At 42.0% G+C, this 19,147-nt stretch overlaps 1 protein-coding gene across 18 annotated transcripts in view; it reads right to left on the reverse strand.

Moving 5' to 3' along the window:
* The window catches only part of MAP2 (microtubule associated protein 2), a 335,176-nt gene that overhangs the window by 45,567 nt on the left and 270,462 nt on the right, over window positions 1-19,147 (reverse strand). For 6 of the 18 annotated variants that reach the window (XM_054044045.1, XM_054044050.1, XM_054044042.1 and 3 more), the window contains 4 exons: window positions 9,859-10,104; window positions 3,541-7,398; window positions 3,081-3,287; window positions 2,562-2,696 (listed from right to left, as the gene is read on the reverse strand). The exons of 3 other annotated variants lie outside the window; for them this stretch is intronic. In XM_054044045.1, coding sequence (XP_053900020.1) covers window positions 2,562-2,696; window positions 3,081-3,287; window positions 3,541-7,398; window positions 9,859-10,104 — 4,446 coding nt within the window. The remainder of the gene's footprint in view (window positions 1-2,561; window positions 2,697-3,080; window positions 3,288-3,540; window positions 7,399-9,858; window positions 10,105-19,147) is intronic. 9 more of the 18 variants (XM_054044054.1, XM_054044053.1, XM_054044052.1 and 6 more) reach the window with 5 other exon arrangements.

Consider the following 19,147-nt stretch of genomic DNA (forward strand, 5'->3'; position numbering starts at 1 on the left):
TGCCCATAGTTACTACACAGGGACATGCGTTATTTTCTGTCCCTTGAGATTATAGAGAAACACTGTGATATCTCATTTACTGTCTCACTGCATGGTAAATGTGGACAAAATGTTGACTTTTTAATGGAGACACCTGTGTCCCACACGGTTGCTCTTTGGACAAGTTTCATTTTTAAAGTACAGAAAAGGCTAACATGGAAGTTTTTGCTGCTTGGAATGTGCTCAGAGTTATACAGAATACACTCTGGGGGCATTTGTGGCTAGGTATCCAATTCGGCTCTTACTGAAACCAAAAAGAAAGCTCACATTGATTTCAATGGGAGTAGACTCTGCCTCAAACAAATTGTTTTGCATTCATCAAAAAGGAAGAATGGAAAACAGGCTTCTTGGTTTACACCATTCAGCTAGGAAAATATACCTCCCCCTCCAGCTCCTGGATCCTGAAGATGCCTGGGGACGGGTCTGGTCCCTGTGTTGGTTAGGTCCACCTGAGGGGTGTGCATATTTAATCCTGGATGTCTACACCCCAGCGGGCAATTCTATGAAATATCCTTCTATGCCCCCTTACCCTCCATAGCAGCAATCACTGGAGTGACTGCACTGATACAGAAAAGGGGAGGAAGAAGAAAATCAGGCGTTCTGTGTGCTACCTTGTGATTTTTCAGCTGTCTTGAGGATATGCCAATGTTAGGTTGTGGGGACTTTCTGTTCATTCAGTGATTTGGTTCATGTTAGTCTGTTTTACAGATGAGCCCAAACCTCAAAGTTCAGTTCCAGACCAAAATTATCCCAAATTTCAGATCCGGGGTTTTGGTTCCATGCATTATAAAGGCCATGAAATTTAATCTGATTCAGAACTCTCTCAAAGTTTGCTGATGTTTTGGATGAGGGGTTTTTATTTGATCTCAACTCTTACTGCTTGAATAAATTTGGAGTTTGTCCTTAAATTATATTTTACACTTTGGCTACCTGTTGGGTTTGTTTTTAATTTGAGTGAATTCCTTTATATATTACAATGAGGGACAGACGGCACTACCTAGAGCCAAAATGAGTGTGTCTAAGCGATGGGCAGGCTTCCCTATGTTTTTCTACTGGCACACCTCAATTCTGACTAGAAGGCTATAGGAAGCAAAAAAATTTAGAGGTTTAGTGGTAGCCCATGGGAGGGAACAATAGCAGTATACATAAGAAAGAGATGTGGATATTTGCAAGACTGTAAATCTATAAAGCCAATGAGTTATGCCATGAAGAAACACCTCATTGTTTTAGCCTTAAGCCTCCCTAAGTTGCAATCAAATCATGCCAAATAGTTAAAAAATTCATTTATGACCAATGCAGGATATGAAATCTGGTCTGCAAAGGTGAAGGACTAAAGCATTAAACCAACTTGTGACACCTAGTCCCTAATCCCACAACACACTTTGGGTTCTTTGAAGAATCTTTGAATTATGGGTCACATCTTCTGGTCTCAATAAGCTCATGAAGTGGGTTTAAGACACCTTTACTCTCCCAGTTGTGGTCTGGAGCTAGTTGGAGCACACTGGAGACTACTCTAATTTATATCTTGCTAACCAAAGTAATAAACATCGTTTTTAACTTCTGAGCCAAGAAACATAAAAACATTTCCATTTTAGAACATTATACTCTGAATGTAAACTAGTGGGGCATGGTTCTCTTCTCATTTACCCTGCTGTAAATAAGGAGCAACTGCATTGCAGTACATGGAGGTGTCAAACTGTGTTATAGGAAGACCATGTCCCATCCCTCTAAAAAAAAAAAAAAAAAACAGACAAGTCCAATACTTCCCTTTCCACCCTGATCTGACAGTGCCATCAAGAATAATACTGGGAGACTAGAGTGAAGATGTTCTAATTCTGGTCTTCTGAATAATGACATATCTATTTAGATATTGTGAGAACCACTGGTTGTCTCTCTCTCATCTTCCCCTATCAAATACTAAGATTTTGAAAACCACTTTTGCTTGAAATGCATTCGTCGTTTGAGCCCAGATTTCTTCTCTCTCAGCGTCGTACTCTGCATTCCAGATTCTCCCTGTGGGTTTTGGCTTGAAGTCATAAACATCAGTAACAGATTTGGAAGTGCCAATGCAGATAAGTAGAAATGAGCAATATACAAGTCTTCTTATTATGCATGAGAGAAAAAAGCAAAATAATGGATATGTAGACCATGGTTTAAGCTTTCAACACTTTCCCACCATATAAATTCACCACAAAATAAATAAACAAATACAAATAATGAAAATAGAGATTCCTACAACACCACATTCAAGCACAATGCCAAGATACAATCACGGCACTTGGAAGGCCGAGCAATGACAAGCATACATGATCATGGCCTCTGTCAAACAAATAGAGAAATAAAGAAATACCGAAAAAGAAGAATGATACAAAACACCGAAAAGTAATATTATTCATGAAGGTTGATATTCTCGGAGGAAAAATAAAAATAAAAAAATAGAGAAGCTGCTATAGCAATGAGATTTAAAAAAAAAGTGTCTATGTTTGCCAGCCACATTGCATAATTGAACACAGCACAGTCACCTGTCTGCTTCCGTTTAACACAGGAGAGATGAGTTGGTCTAGTATATTTGATAGCAGGTTTTAAAATGATTTTCCTGGAGGGAGAGTGGGCCTGAACTTCAGATTTTTTAGCAAGTTCAGCTTTCTTATACACTGCTATGGACAAGAAAACACAAAAGCACACAATCAGGAAAAAAGCCCAAACAGTTTTACATGATAACAAATCAACCATTGGCCAGACCCACTGCTCTGTTATTCCAGTTTGATGCTGTAGGTTGCACTGGACTTAATTGAGGAATTAATTAGTTTGCAGAGGCAAAGGAGTAGTGCATTGACCCCAGATGTGTTGCCTTATCCACCATATGGGCATAAAGCTGGAGTAACAGAGGGGTGAGCCTAGCACCTTGTTTTGACGTAATTGTACAATGTCTGATTAAATAGTATTAGTTAGTACTATCATAACATTCAACTTCTACAACAGAGTAACCTGGCAGTACTGTACAACAGCAAAAATATGGTAATAGTGAGTGTTAAATGAACCTTTTTTCCTTCTCACTTCATCTCTGGAGAGTGTGCTAGGTTCCTTTTTAGCTATTTTTCTTTCAGGAGTAGAAATCCTGCCTCTCCCAGTTTTAAAAGGTTTCTCTTTTTTATGCTTATCGAGAGATGATCTTCGCAATTCTCTCTCTGCTTTCTCCTCTTTAGGAACAGTCTCTAACTGTTCTGTCATGATGCTCCTATCATCATCTGTAGGGTCAGAGCAAATTATAACAACAAACAGAAAATTAGTAACAAATGTTAACAACGCTTTGGTGGAGGGGAAAGAAATTTGAAAATACAGCAGATTGTTTAAAATAAATGGCAGATTATTTTATAACATTTCTGAAATGTGCTGAAATTATTATTACTATTATATTATTATTATTATTATTATTATGCTTTTTAATCATTATGGTTTGTTGGGAAGCAAAAACATTTTTTTAAAAAGGATAATGCACACCTTGAGTATCTGCCCACAGGCTGTCCGTGTCCATGACGGAGTCATCGATAGTTGTTTCATCTTTGTAATCATCATATGTCTCTGTCTTGTAATCGGTTAGCAGGATCTCCTCCTTCTCGGGTGAAGCGGGAGCTTCCAGCGAGCCCTCTGTGGGCTCTGCCTGGATGTCAGCGGGTTCCTCCATCTCCATCTCCACTTCCTCTTCAGGCAGGGAGTCCCTTCTTTCCATTTCTTCCTGCTGTGCGGCAGCAAAGCGTACGCTGTGAGAGGCAGATTCGCCCTCATCCACAGTCATCTGCACCACCGTGATGAAGTCATCCTCAATTGTCACAACAGACTCAATAACTCCTTTCAATTCAGGCATTTCCTCTGGGCCAGCCTCAGTCGGAGCCTCTTCTCCAGCAGGTGCCTCCAACTCTATTTCTTGGTGCATGTCTGACACGAGTTGATGCTTATCATCTTCTTCTTCTTTTTCTTCATCTTTTTCTTCATGCTCTTTGCCTTTTACAGACTCAGGTGTTAAATCACACGGTAGCTGCTCCGTGGTTTCTGCAGGTCTCACAGCTATGTCTGGAGTCGTCTCTTTAATTTCTTCTTTAGGCTGTGGTATGCTCTCCATTTGGATATCAGCTGTCTCTTCTTGCAGAGAATCAGGTTTTGAAATGGCAAGCTCGAGGGAAGGTTCTTCCACTGGCAATTGTGATGTTATCTCTTCTTCTGATACAGGTAGTTTCTGAGGTTCTATTTTGCCATCATCAGGTTTCAAAGATTCTCCATTTACGTCTTCCTGGATTTGATCATGTTCTCCGCTAGACTCGTAAGATTCTTCTTTATCTACTGCTTCCTGATGCACCAGATCAGGCTTAGGCACTTTCTCCTTAATTTCAGACTCAGATAGTTTGGTGCTGTCCTTCATTTCACTAGGCTCAGTTCTTGAAAGAACATCTGCCTCCTTTGGTTCTTTGGGCAAAGAGGCCAGGTCCTTTTGCTGCTGCTGAGATTCTTGGGCTTCAGACTCTGCTTTTTGTACAGAATCTGTGTCCTGCTTTGAACCAGCTGCAGCAAACTCACTGATCTCAGTATGTAGCTGGGTCTGGTATTCCTGGTCAGCTCTCCTGGCAGCAACATCCATATCGTGTTTTATAGCATCGTAGTCTGGCCTGTGTGGTGTTTCTATCTCAGCTACCTTTGGTATAATGCTAAGAGAGTTTTCTTCCTTCTGAGTCAGTAAAGAAACGAGATCTTTTTCTTTTGTTACCTCTTTTTCTAATGCTTTGTCATATGCAGTATCACTCTCCGGCCCGGCTACAGGAAGTTTATCAACTGTACCTTCTTCTCTCATTTCTAAAATAGCATCAGGCCTTTTTTTCTCATGTTTTGTATCTTCAAGGGAATAGATTTCTTTGGAATCAACTTGTTCCTCACTTTTTTCTAGCACGGTATCTAGCTTATCAGAGCCTTTTTTCTCCTGCTCAAACTCCCTTCCCAAAACTGTTGCATCACTGGAGATGTTTGGACTCAAGTCTTTTTCGCTGCTGAATTCTTCTTTAGACTTTTCAGCTGCTGCCAACTTCACTTCTATCAAAGAGAGGTCAGCTGCCAGTCCTCTTCTCATTTTTTCATCCCTGCCTTCATAAAAGGGGCAGATTTCACCTGTTAGGCTCTCGCTGTCCTGGACTGGAGAAGGTAGTGGGACTGTGTACTTATTGAAAACGCAGTAGCCTAAGTCTTCTAGCTGACTTTCAGCTTTTAGAGTTATGTGGTTTTCATCAGTCACAGGAGGCAGGGACGCACCACTGTCTTCTACAGCAGCATCAGAAGGAACCGATTTTCTTCGTGCCACCTCTGTATCAGCACTCACAGAAGCTAATCTAGACCTTGTGCCTGCTAGGTCTAACATTTCAGGCAAGTCAGGGGCCATTACAGACCCATTTTTGTAATAATCTTTAGCCAGGAAGGGTGACTCACACAAGGATTCAACCTGAATATTTTCTTCTTCCATTGCTTTTTCCTCCTCAATGTTTTCATCTTCCTCTGTGCTATCTATAGGGAAACAGGGGGCTCTCTCTAATGCCGGGGTGGTTGCTGGCAAATAATCATCACCTTCATCCATGCTCCCACTAGTGTTTGTTAGAATATCTGAAGCGAGGGGAGAGAGATCCTGAGCACGGCCAAAGCTGAATCCTAGTGCTATAGAATCTAGACAGGACATTGGCAGGTTAATTGACATACTCCGCTGTTCTATTGCAGATCTTCCTCCAAGTCCTAAGCTCCTGCTTAGAGTCAAATCATCTTTATTTTTACTATGGATTTGTCTCTTATCCCCATACACTTTGGGATCAATAGTGAACATCCTTTCCTGCGGAGAGCTAGGTTCCTCAGACTTATCTGATGGAAAACTCTGAGCAAGAGTACTATATCCTATTTCATGAGCAGGGACACTGGATGGTTGATCCGTTTCTGGCTCTAATTTTTTGTCTTCCTTTTTAGATAGTAGAGGATCTGCATGATAAAGTTCATATGCACTTTCCTTAGTGTCACTTAGTTCATAGTAATCACTGCCTTGCTGCTGTGTGTCACTTTTTGTTGCTTCCTCTTTCAAAGCAGATGTTTCAAAATACTTTGACATTCCTGACCTATCCTCCTCTACCTGTATTTCATGAGTAGCTGAATCTGAGATATGGAATGTATCCTCCTTAGCATCCTTTTCAATGGTTCTGTCTTGACGAAGTTCATGAGTTGGGCCCTTTTCACTTGTTAACCTTGGTGCATCAGGAGCTTTTTCTGGTGTTTTAGATAACTGAACTGTATCTATAGGTTCTTTTGCTTTCTCAGGAACTGATTCATGGCTTAACTTGCCAATGGGGGTCTCTGTGCTCTGCTGCTCTTCCTTTTTGGCATCTACTACTGTTGAGACCCCAGTTCGATCAGTCTCTTCTTCTGCTTTGAGACCATCAGATGACTTTTTAGCTTCACTAACAACTGCTTTGTCTGGAACAACTATTTTATCTTCTTGCTCCACATAAAGTTTACTATCATCTAATACTTTGGAGGGCTGCCAATCCAGGAAGCCGTATCTTTCCTCCTCATCACTCTCGTCCCTTGTCATGTCCTTTTCTTCCCCCCAGGTAGAAACTTTCTGGACGGGTCTTTCCTCTGTAGTTGGTTTGGGGGCATCTGCAGCCATTGCAGAGACTTCTCCTGCCTCTGGCTTTTCTGTTTTGTCTTTGTGGATCTTTTCATCTTTCGAAAGATCTTTGGCAGTCTCTTTGTCAGGGAACTCTTGTTTTGTTTTGCAACTGTCTTCAAGTTGTGATTTCTGTGAGACAGTCATTGGAGTTTCTGAAAGAGGTTCACTTTTGGCAGCACCAGACACGTCAATTCTAGATTCTGAAGGCAAAAGAGCAAGATTACTCTTCTGGGTTTCTGTAAAGTCATCTTTATATGTCAGGGGTATAGCCTGGTTAGATGGTATCTGGGTATCTGTACTCCTTCCATCTGTTTTACTCGCCTTCGGCAGGTCAGCTGATAAATCCCTGCGTCCTTGAGATACAAGAGATTCTGCAGTTGAATCAGCACCTGGGTCTGCAAAACTTATTTCCCCTTTCTTTTGCAGATCTGCATCCAAAGTCTGTCCCGACACAGTTGGATGCGTTTTCTCCTCTTCTTTGCCCCGTGACTCCTTTTTATCTAGAATCTCAGTTTTTGCTGGCTGTGGAACTAAGGCATCATGTTTAGATTGCTCATCAGTCTTACTGTCTTTCTCTGACTCACGATCCTTTGTGTCTAATGGCTCAGCTGTGAAAGGGCCTGTGCCCTCCTGGTCACGGATTTCCATCTTCGAGGCTGTAAGTAAATCTGAAGTAGTTTGGTTGGGTTTTATGACAAATTATTTAAAGTACGTATAGACAGTCATTTAGCTTACAACAATATCTTGGTATGATTAATGAAAGGGAGAGGGGAAAATATGCAACCATGCAGCAAGGCTATTCAGTTAGAAATTTGTTTTAAAGTGTTGTACTCTCCTCTCCTCTTGATGCACAAGGTTTTATAAGGAATTAATGATAATATGAGTTACACATGTAAATCTGTCTCCACTGAAATAAGAAATATACCCTTTTGTTTCATGTGATTTCTTCATACTCATTACTTGTAACAGTAAAATCATAAATATCCTTCAATTAATATTTGAATGTTTTGCTAGACTCTGAAGTCAATACGAATTTTGCTTTGGTAAATATCTGCAAGATTTGGCCAAGTAACAGTATCCTTGTATATGTGCTTGAAATACACAATATATGCATTTACGTAATACTACATCTCTTTTTAAATCACAAGTTTTTGTGTGTCTAGCTTAATCAAAGGAAATATTAAAATACACAGTACATGGGCTAAGTGTAGAACGAGGGAGCTCATTAACTAATATCACTGCTCTTTTACATTTGCTTTTTAGCAAAAAAGCAGAAGGCAGGTTATTTTCATGAAACTGACCTCATGCAACATGCACGGGATGTGGACCTGTTTGTATTTCCACAGTTGAGAGGCTAGCTTTCAGAAATGCAGAGCACTCACAGCTCCAAATGAAGTCAGTGGAAACCACGGGTGAAAAATGAGGCCCTGGATTATTTTAAAATTAATCAAAATGTTACTCTGACATCTGTTACTGCTATATTCTTAGCATAGTTAATATTCTTTGGTAACATTTTAATATCTAATTTATAGATGATTTATTAGTAGTTAATAGATTGATCTTTCCCTAGTGCATGATAAGACAAGAATAATGAAATCTATGCCAGAATGTGTTATAACATTGTCTAGTCAGTTTTCCTTTAAAAAAATAAATGATGCATGTTTCCAAAACATGCTGCAACACATCTTGGGCAAACAAATTTGGATCTCCGTACTCACAGAAGATCTCCAGTTGAAGCCAATGAAACCCTTTGTGTGAGTATGGCACACAGGTCTGGGCCTGATATCATTTTTAGAGCAATTTGAATTAATCTGTTCATCATTATTTAAAATATTTAGATAGGCTATCTTCAGCTTAAAATATTAACCACCCTTCTAACATTGTAAGTAGCAAATAAAAACATCCACAACTGTTATACTTCTTCCTCCTCTCTATTTTTAAAGTTTTTGTGGTGTTTTGGTGATGGTGGTGATTATTCATAACTTATATAATATGCAAAAGCAATGCCCATTAGCTGATTTCACTGTGGTGTCACTGAGACAAATTAGTTACATGCTATCTTTCTTCACCTATAGTTCTGTACCTCTGCTGGTAATGCTGATGCACATACCACATGATATTAGCAGATACAATACCAAAGGAATTTCATCTTGCTCAGCCGGGCCCAAATAAAATGACTAGGACAGGCTTTTTTGTAAACACAAGCCTCCAACACCCAAAATCTCTTAATTAGGAAGTGTATGGCTCATCATTACCTCTATGTTTCCTTCTGAAACAACTGATGAGAAATACTGTCAAAAGGACAAACCCTGAAGACTTACTTAATTCTTACTCAAGCAAAACTATTGATTTCAATTTGATCGAAACTATCAAAACTATTGATAGTTTTGCCTAAGTGAGCACCTTAGGATTTTACCTTAAGTGCCCAATTCCACACTTCATTACGAAGGCAAAAATCCCATTGGGATCATGGGAATTGTGCCTGAGCAGGGACTTCAGGTTGGGCCATAAACTCGTAATAAGCTAAAATAAATGAAAACTCAAAGTTTTGGCAATGGTCGAGGAGGGAAGGGAAGGGGGGGAGCTGATTGCAATGAATGGTGAGGATACGACATAAGAAGCAATAGCCTTACGGAAACAAAACCAGAATGCACTGAAGCATAAATAAATAATAACACTGCACACAGCAAGCAAAAATATTTCTATAGTTTAAGCCTCTTTATGTCATAGTCTAAGTCAATAAGTCTCCTTTTTTTTTAAAAGAAAAGCAGATGAATCTCTGCACCAAAAAGAAAAAAAGTATATACATAGATTAGCAATGTGACTGGCAAACACATCTGAGATGGGGGAAAAAAGGGCTGATGTGGCAGTATCAGCTTAGCAGCAAAGCACATTGTATCATGGCAAAGTAAAAAAAATCAGAAATCAGCTGCAGTGGTGGGAAACCATTCATTATACAGCAGCTATGCAAATTGGGTTACCTGATACATACTCGTCAAGCATAATAACAAGACCAATAATAATAATAAACGAGAAGAGGAGGAAATGGAGCAGCCTTGGAAAGCACTGGAGAAAGCAGGAGAAGAACTCATTTGCAGCAAACGCATGCACTCCTAAGGAGGACACACCTTCCTCAGCCAAGGAAGGTATATTTGCTTTCAGGGGCACCTCCTCGACAACTGTTACGCTTTTCCCGCTGGGTGCCACACTTAGCACACTGTCTTCACGATACACTTTGGCCTCCGAACCAGAATCCAGCTGGCCCTCTGCCTGCTCTGAAGACTCAGCAGACCCATTGTCTTTCCCCAGCTCCTTTCCAGGAAGAACTGCTGGTTTCGCTTCCTCAGCCATTGGACTCTCTACTGTTTCTTCTTCTTGGGGGATGGAAAAGGAGGTGACATCAATACCAGCAGACAACACAAAGTACAAAGTTCAGTAGGACTGTTCTTAAAGTAACACTTTCAGCTCTAAAGGTGGGCTAGATGTCCAACCTCAAGGCCGTGTCAGCTTCCATCCCATTTCAAGTGTGTGTGTTTGTGTGTGTGGGGGGGGGTAGGTGGGGGGGTGCGAGTGAGTTTGCCTTAGAACAAAAAAAGATGTATTTTTTTCTGGTTGCCAAATTGCGCTTTGCATGGCAACATGTAACAGTATTGTTTCCCTCCTTGAGAAGCATGTTTAGGTTGTAAAATGAGAGCTGAAAGTGTTTTACAGACCTGCCCTTCCAACACGGAGATGACTGTAGATCAAACATCCTGAATACTCATTGGAAATGGAGATGGTGCCTGGTGGTAGATGGCTGTGAAAATTCTGATGCATCCATGTACTCACAAAGTGCACTGAAATTTTTTATAAATGTGCTGTTTTCTCCAATGCAGGAAGTAACTTCTCTCCCTACCTTGAGGAAATTGAGCACTAACTGCCTAGTAAGTTAACCTACTACAAGGCACCTAGTTTGGCGTGGTGCTAATATAATTATATTAATATTAAGCATATTTTTGGTTCTTCTCTTGCCACAGCAGAAGAACATTGAAGAGTAATTAATGAACTGTTCATTATGGGCTGGACTCTGGCACTCATACTCAGGTTGAATAGCACCTTACCCCATGAGTAAAGATACGATTTTGTCATGGAAATCACGGATTCCATGACTTTAACAGTTCGCTGTAAATTCCGCCTTAAGCTTCAGTCCCCCCGCTCAGGCAGTCAGCCTCCCGCAGCTGTGGGGCAACGCCTGTCAGCCTCAGGTGTTGGGGCCCAGGGCTTCTGTGATTTATTGTTTATTGCCCACATCTTGCCTGTGAATTTTAATAAAAATCTCTTACCCATGAGTATTCCCAATGATAACAACTGGGATTATTCAGGCCTCAGTTCAGCAAGGTACTTAAGCACATGCTTAGTAGTCCCATTGAAGTCAACAGGAATACTTGTATGCCTCAAAGTTAGGCCCATGCTTAAGTCCCTCACTGTGTCAGGTTGGAGTAAAAAGCAACAGAGGGTTTTTACAGATTCAGACTAACACGGCTACCCCTCTGATAGGTTGGAGTAAGGTGTTATTGAACCTGAATAACAGTGGTTGTATCTGGCTCTGTTTTATCGATGCTAAACCTCTCTGTAAAGAAGTGATTTTTCTCCTGAGGCTGGTTTGGTAAAAAGAACTAAATTTATGCCTTTATAAATCACAAGAAGGAACGTGTTCATTAACCTGTACTGAGAAAATAGTTATCCAAAGTACAGCATTATTAATTAAACTATAAAAATGAAATTAGTTACGTAATTCATCTCAAATTAAGAAAAGCCAGAAGATTTGGAATTAGAACTGTAACGGTGTCTTTCACCAGATCATGGTGCCTAGGTGTTGCAGGGATCTTTAAGCATAAGTGGGTTTAATCGAACATAAAAATGTAATACACTGGCACAATAAGGGCAAGTTAATGATGGTGTTCAACTACAAAAATCTTTATTTCCTTGCTTAAATACTTTACTTAACTTTTTTTGGCTTCATTTTCTTTTGCATTTATATCTCTTTTTAAAATTTTAGATCAAAAATGCAATTCTCTTCCCCATATTTATACTGGTGTAACTTCACTGCTATCACGCAAATAACACGGCTGCAGAACAGGTGGAACAAAGTGAACAATTTGGTCCAAAGAAAGTATAATTAGCTAAATGTTGTAAATAAATGTCAAAATTATAGATCATAATGGCTCTTTCAGTATTATTACAGCCCATCATACCAATATTATTTTGAGTATACAGTTAAAAAAGAAACACTACCAAAACAAAAGTTACATGACATATCTTCTCATATGTTTTTACATTGTGGAAAAAAACCCTACTCCACCAAGACCATAGATTTTTGCTTTACTGCTGAGCAAAATTTTACCACTGGGTTACAATCTCCAAAACATGAGGTTTATAATGGAAACATTTATACCGTCTTAATTATAGCTGCACTACTGGGTGTGTCTATACCTGCAGAAAAAAAAAAAAAGATTTTCTACTTGAATGGACAAGCATCTGTATCTTCAGATGTCAATAACTACACACAAAAGTCAAATACTAGTTCCACCTAAAAATATATTGAAACACTTGACTTTTCTAATAATTTCACCCCTTTCTAGGAAATAGATTTCCCTATCTGATCCAATGCTATTATAATATTCAATACACTCTTCAATATCAAGCTAAATTCTCTGGTGTGGTAAGCTCGTCACTGAAATGATCTCATCAGTTCTTCTCATATGTTTTACTGAGCAATTACAGATATTCAGGGCTATTCTTCTGTGACTTAAACCTCTGTAGAATGTTGTATTGTAACCATTCTTCAGATCCAGTTTAAGTCCCAGGCTGATTTAGCACAACAGTGTTGAGTGTGACATTGTCTATTTGGTCTTGACTAAGAAGCCAACACTCTTTTCACTATCTGGAGTAGGAACTGACTCCACAAAATTCATTCCACCCTTCTTCAACCATCTTGATAAAATAATTCAGCTAATTTTACTCAACTGGGGGCTCAGCCTAATAAGAGATGGGATGCAGAATGATCGCAACAAACTTACTTAAATGTCTGTCTTACATGCCATCTTGTTGATGACCAGATAAACACATTGTCAGCTGGACACATGTGGAATATTGGTAAAGACACCATAGGTCAAGCTAATCCCTATGAAGTCAACGGAGGTACACTAGGGATGAATCTGGCCTCCTTTGCCCTACCTGATGAATCAAAGGTGATCAGTCATTTTCTACTGCTGTCCCAGTGGATGGGTGTTGTTTTTTTCAGTAGCATTAACAGCTGGCTTAGCTCAGGTATCAAATGATTGCCCTACTTTCCACACTTTCTCGGGCAGTGATCCTCTCCCAAAAGGAGAGGGAACAATTTATGCTTTTTTTTAATTAGCTGCTCCTTTCACTGCAATAACCAAGGCCATTTTACTACAAATTATGGACTAAATTCACCTCTGGTGGAAGTGGCTGCATCTCTGTTGGTCACCATGGACTTGGGTCCATTTACAGCAGTGCTGCATTTGGCTCTACAGCTGCAGCCTCCCCTCAGGGTGCGTGGATTCCAGAGATACTTCACCTCCATGTGAAAAAACAAACAAACAAACCCAAAGGGCTCTCTCCCACAGAAACAAGTTACTTGAGGCACAATAATGGAATATCATGGAGCAGGATGGAAAGGAGGAAGAACAAAGAGGCACCATGCCTGGTTCACCTTCATCGCGGCCTAAGAAGGCCTCTGCACTCTGCGCTGTAGCACTGGGGAATGTACTAGAATCAGTCCACTCTGAGCTGAACAAAGGGTGTTCATAGTACTCCTCGTCTGAATGGCAGGGGTCCTCAGTGGGCACAGACACTGAAATGGAGGGTGCTAGGTGTTTACGCCTCTCCCCACTGGCGGCGGACCTATAGCATGGGCAGCTGTGTAGAGGTCCCACCTTTTCCTCATCCCCTTCATCTACAAACAGACACACACAGGAAGAAACTGCAGGGAGAACTGGACAGACAAAGAGAAGACAAGACAGGATGGACACATGCACAGACACATCAAGCTGCTATGTCAGTGGTTTCTAACCTTTTTTCATTTGCGGAGCCTTAAAAAAAATTGAATGGAGGTACGGACCCCTTTGGAAATCTTAGATATTGGCTGCGGGCCCCCAGCAGTCCATGGACCACAGGTTGAAAACCACTGTACTATGCCATACAATGGAGTGGATGAAACCAGCCATGCTAAGCAAGGGAACACGTGAGGTTTACATTCATTTAAGGTATCATTTATGTATTTATTTCCTGTCTCTCTTAGTGCTTATAATAACAGTACCCAAGCATCAAACGTATCAATGAATTCAAAATCACTCTTACTTATAGATGGACTATATGCTGCACTCAATCCAAAATTAACAACTTGTATTGAAGCCAATGGAGGTTACAAACATAGATAGAGGGTAGAAGGTAGCCGTGGTGCATCCCAGGACTGAGTTGAATAATCCCTTCAAAAATAGCTGAAACATTTGAAAGTACAAAATCTAAAAAGCTACTTTCATTTAAAAAAATCCATTTACTGTACTTTGGTAGACGCTGTTTTTGTTTTTTAAACCTCTGCAACTTCTTTCAGCTACACACCAATGAATGACAATTTAACCTAAAGAAAGATAGTTGTTTTAAGCTGGTGGCTATCCTTTCTGGGGTAAAATCCTCCCACGTACAGCTGCCTTTCAGCAGTTTCTTTTAGTGTCCCTTTCCTGCCCTATTGCTTTGCCATGTTCCTATTGCCTACCTGCTCTCTGCTGGGAGTTTTCCAATGCATTGTAATGAAGGCTTTATTCATCCCCCACTGAAAAGTTAGAGTGTATCATCTCAGGTTAGCTCAGCTACCAATAGCAAGAGGAGGATCCACGCAGTTTCTAGTAACATACTAACACAGGTGCAATAAAAAATAGCCAACTATCCAACCTATTGAATGGAACAGGAGCGATCTGAGATTTCACATCGTTTGTGGTGCATACTGAACCTTAGTGAACTCATGAAGAACTAAAATGTTAGTTTTCTGACTACTAGAAATTAAGTCTCTGGTTGACCATCACTAGTGTGATAGCTAGTGACCTGTTGATCACTTTATTCATAGGATATACTCTTCAGTCAGTATCTGTAACTGTAGATTACCTGTTGGGTTTTCTGCCAGCATGAAAGTGGCAAAATCATTTCTTTTTTCTCTCCTTCTTTGATATAAGATCCTGAATCCAACCCCACCCCACCCCACCTCAATAATGAAGAAATTAATCAAGCCAGTTAAAGTTTCCAGATCTGTGTACCTGAGCATCCCACTGTAGAAAGCAATACCACCGTGGCTGCAGAGTGCTAGTTCTAGCAATGAAACCTAACCTGGGTGAACACCTGAAGTAAGAAAAGACAATCTGACAGAGGAATGTGCATGAGTCATGACCCACCCCCGGATATCTATCTCACTTATTATTCCACTTTAGGCTGTAGTATATTAATTTACCAGTCGCTGTAATCATGAACAAGCTGTGTCCTTCCATTTACGGTATATCACTCCCTTTATATGGAGATGACTAAGTGGGTACAGAAAAGTTAGATATAAAGGCCAGGTTGTACAGCTTTCACTCACATTAGTGAACACTTGTGCACATTACTAGCCTCATTGACTTTGGTGGGTCTGCTCATGTAAGGGAGGGCTCAGCTACGTGAGAAAGGGTTGCATAACCTCGCCCTAGGCAGGTTACTCTTGAGGATTACGAGAGTGTATCCAGGAAGAGGCAAACAAGGAGGAAAATATGATTTTTTGACCAAGGACAATCTGGAATTTGACCAACAAGACAATGCATGCCCTAATTTTTGCAGATAAAATGAATCATTATTTAAAGTTCATTTGTGTTGTATGCCCTCCTTCCCCCATTTGGCAACAAGCTACTGATCTCATAGGACGTGTACTTAAAAATCCTGGACTGACCAAGGTATCCCAGCTAAGCTGTGAGAATAAAAATTGCCTCCTGACTCAGTTTGTTAGTGAATGTTACTGAACAGCAGATGCTTTCCTTGATGGGCTTTGGAGACAGCACATGCAACTGCTGGGGGAATTCTCTGCCACCGCATGCATGCAGAATTCATGCCCCCTGCAGATTTCTTTGCTTTCCCACAGAAAAATGACTGACAGGGAAGCAAAAGGAAGCCGCAAAGGGGTCACGCACCCCTCCCCAGCAGTACGGCATGTCATTTCAGGCACCCCAGGCAGCCGGTGGAGAGGTAAATCACCATGGGGGAGTGGGGGACAGGGCTAGGGACTCCCTGGCTGGTGGCTCCTACCCTATGCCAGGCTCAGCAGCTACTTCCAGCTGGGCTGAAGGTGGGGGAAGACAGGACTTCCTCTTCAGGTCAGACTCACCCCCAGAAACCTATGCTGGCTGCAGGAAGCTCCGCAGCCCCCCCCATCACTTCTCAGCTGTGGGGAGAGGGGTCACTGTACAGGGAGCTGCTACCCCATTCCCTGAATCCCCATGACCCCAGAGTCCTCATACCCAGATCCCCCACTGAACCTCAATTCCCCGCACCCAGAACCCCCACAAAGCCTCCCATACCTGAACCCCCACCCTGCTGAGCCCCACCCCTGCATCCAGAGCTCCCCTGCACCCAGACCCCCCCTACTGAGCTCCACCCCTGTGCACCTGGACCCTCACCCCACTGAGCCCCAACCATCTGCACCTGGATTCCCACCCAACTCACCAAGCCCCACTCCCTCAGCACCGAGACCCTCCCACTGAGCTCCATCCCCCACATGCAGATCCCCCCTGCTGCGCCCCAACCACCTTCACCTGGACCCCCTGCAGCATCCCATTTTTACTCAGAACTCCCCCAACGAGCCCCACACAGAACCCTCTCAACCCCCACCTGGATCCCCCCACACTAAGCCCCTCCACACTTGGATCCTGCCTTGCTGAGCCTTCCCACCCACACCTGGTGCACCTGGCACAGGGGGAGGGGGCAGGGCCCTGGGGTGTTTCTGGGGCAGGGCTGGCCCTTGTGCTATGTCAGGGTCAGGTGCAGCCTCACCATATCCTGGGCAGCCAGTGGTCCGTGTTGCCCTCTGTCATGCTGGAACCTCCACTTTTAATTACTGACAAATAAAATCTGCAGAATTTTGCAGAATTTTAAAATATTGTTCACAGAATTTTTAATTTGTTGGTGCAGAATTCCCTCTGGAGTAATGACATGCACAATCAGACATGAGCACTACTTCCTACGTGCAGGATGGGACACATCTGGCTAAGCAGACTCAGATGAGGAATGAAGTGGGATCCAGGGGTTTTTTTTGGGTCTCAGTTTGGATGTGCTTCTTTGTCTATGTATGCCAGGGCTGCCCAGAGGATTCAGCGGGCCTGGGGTCTTCGGCGGCGGGGGGCCCCCGCCACCAAATTGCCGCCGAAGACCCAGAACTTCGGCGGCGGGTCCCGGGGCGGAAGGACCCCCTGCCGCGGGTCTTCAGGGCATTTCAGCGGCAGGTCCCGGAGTGGAAGGACCCCTGCCATCGAATTGCTGCCGAAGACCTGCAGCGGAAGAAGCTCCGGGGGCCCGGGCCCCACAAGAGTTTTCCAGGGCCCCCGGAGCGAATGAAGGACCTCACTCCAGGGGCCCCAAAAAACTCTCATGGAGGCCCCTGCGGGGCCCAGGGTCTGGGGCAAATTGCCCCACTTGGCCCCCCCTCTGGGCGGCCCTGATGTACGCAGAGCCTTGAGATGCAAGTTAGCAGCTTCTCTGGCATGAATTAAGTAATTACATTTCTCTTGACTGCATGAGTTTTTAGTTGTTCCAGGCTCTTTTACTATGGGAGTTTTCCCAATCTGGTACTCAGCTTGGAACACATGTTGCTCTCAGCTACATCTGTGCAAGCAGTTGTAGTCAGAATTATTGCATCCATGTAACAGAGATAAAAATTTTAGCCCATCAACTGTAAAACACATAATAAAGTTGTCTTCCACAAATTGCCACATATAGCTTTATTAAGGCATATTAACATATTCCTTGACTCATAGACTTTAATGCCAAAAGGGTCCATCATGATTATCTAGTCTGACCTCCTGCACATCGCAGGTCACAGAACCTCACCCACCCACTCCTGTAATAGACCCATAACCTCTGGTTGAGTTACTGATGTCCTCAAATCTTGATTTAAAGATTTTAAGTTACAAAGAATTTACCATTTATTCTAGTTCAAACCAGCAAGCGACCCACACTGCAGAGAAAAATGAAAAACCCCTATGGTCTCTGACAGTCTCACCTGGGGGAAAATTTCTTCCCAATCCCAAATATTAGTTAGACCTTGATCATGGGGCAAGACCCACTAGCCAGACACCTTAGAAAGAATTCTCTGTAATAACTCAGAGCTCTCCCAATCTAGTGTCCCATCTCTGGACATTGGAGATATTTCCTAATAGCAGACACAGATGGGCCATATGCCATTGTAGGCAACCTCATCATACCATTCCCTCCATAAACTTATCAAGCTCAGTCTTGAAACAAGTTAGGTTTTTTGCCCCCACTATTCCCCTTTGGAGGCTGTTCTAGAATTTCACTACTCTGATGGTTAAAAACCTTTGTCTGTCTAATATCAAGTCTAAACTTGTTGATGGTCAGTTTATATCCATTTGTTACTTAAATAACTCCTCTCCCTCCCTAGTGTTTGCCCCTCGGTGTATTTATAGAGAACAATCAGCCTCAGCCTTCGTTTTGTTAGACTAAACAAGCCAAGCTCCTTAATTCTCCTCTGATAAGGTAGGTTCTCCAGTCCTCTAATCATTCTAGTAGCCTTTCTCTACATCTGTTCCAGTTTGAATTCATCTTTCTTAAACATGGGAGACCAGACTTGCAACACAGTATTCTAGAGGAGGTCTAACCAGTGCCTTGTAAAATAGTAATAATACTTCCCTATCTCTACGGGAAATACTCTCCTGATGCATTTTAGGATTGCATTAATCTTTTTCATGGCTGCATCCATTTGGGGGCTCACAGTCATCTTGTGATCAAGCAATACACCCAGGTCTTTCTCCTCCTCTGTGACTTCCAGCTGGTAAATTCCCAGATTACAGTAAAAATTCTTATTGTTAGGCTCTAAATGCCTGATCTTGCATTTGGCACTAGTAAATTCCATCCTACCTCTGTTACTCCATTTTTCAAGGTCATTGAAATCTCACTTATTCCTCAGATGGTTAACTTATCACACAGCATTTCAGAGGTAATCTCATTCAAAGACTATAATCAATAAAGAACAAAGAGAACCTGTTTTGTCATTAATTGCACCTCTCCGGTGCCTCTTAAGGCAAGTATTCTGTAATGGGGAGGTTACACTTGCTGATTTATGAAATGCATATTGCTCATCAAACCATCACATGCCATCAAAAG

The sequence above is a fragment of the Malaclemys terrapin genome, chromosome 11 (genome assembly GCF_027887155.1).
Source record: "Malaclemys terrapin pileata isolate rMalTer1 chromosome 11, rMalTer1.hap1, whole genome shotgun sequence".
NCBI lineage: Eukaryota > Metazoa > Chordata > Testudines > Emydidae > Malaclemys > Malaclemys terrapin.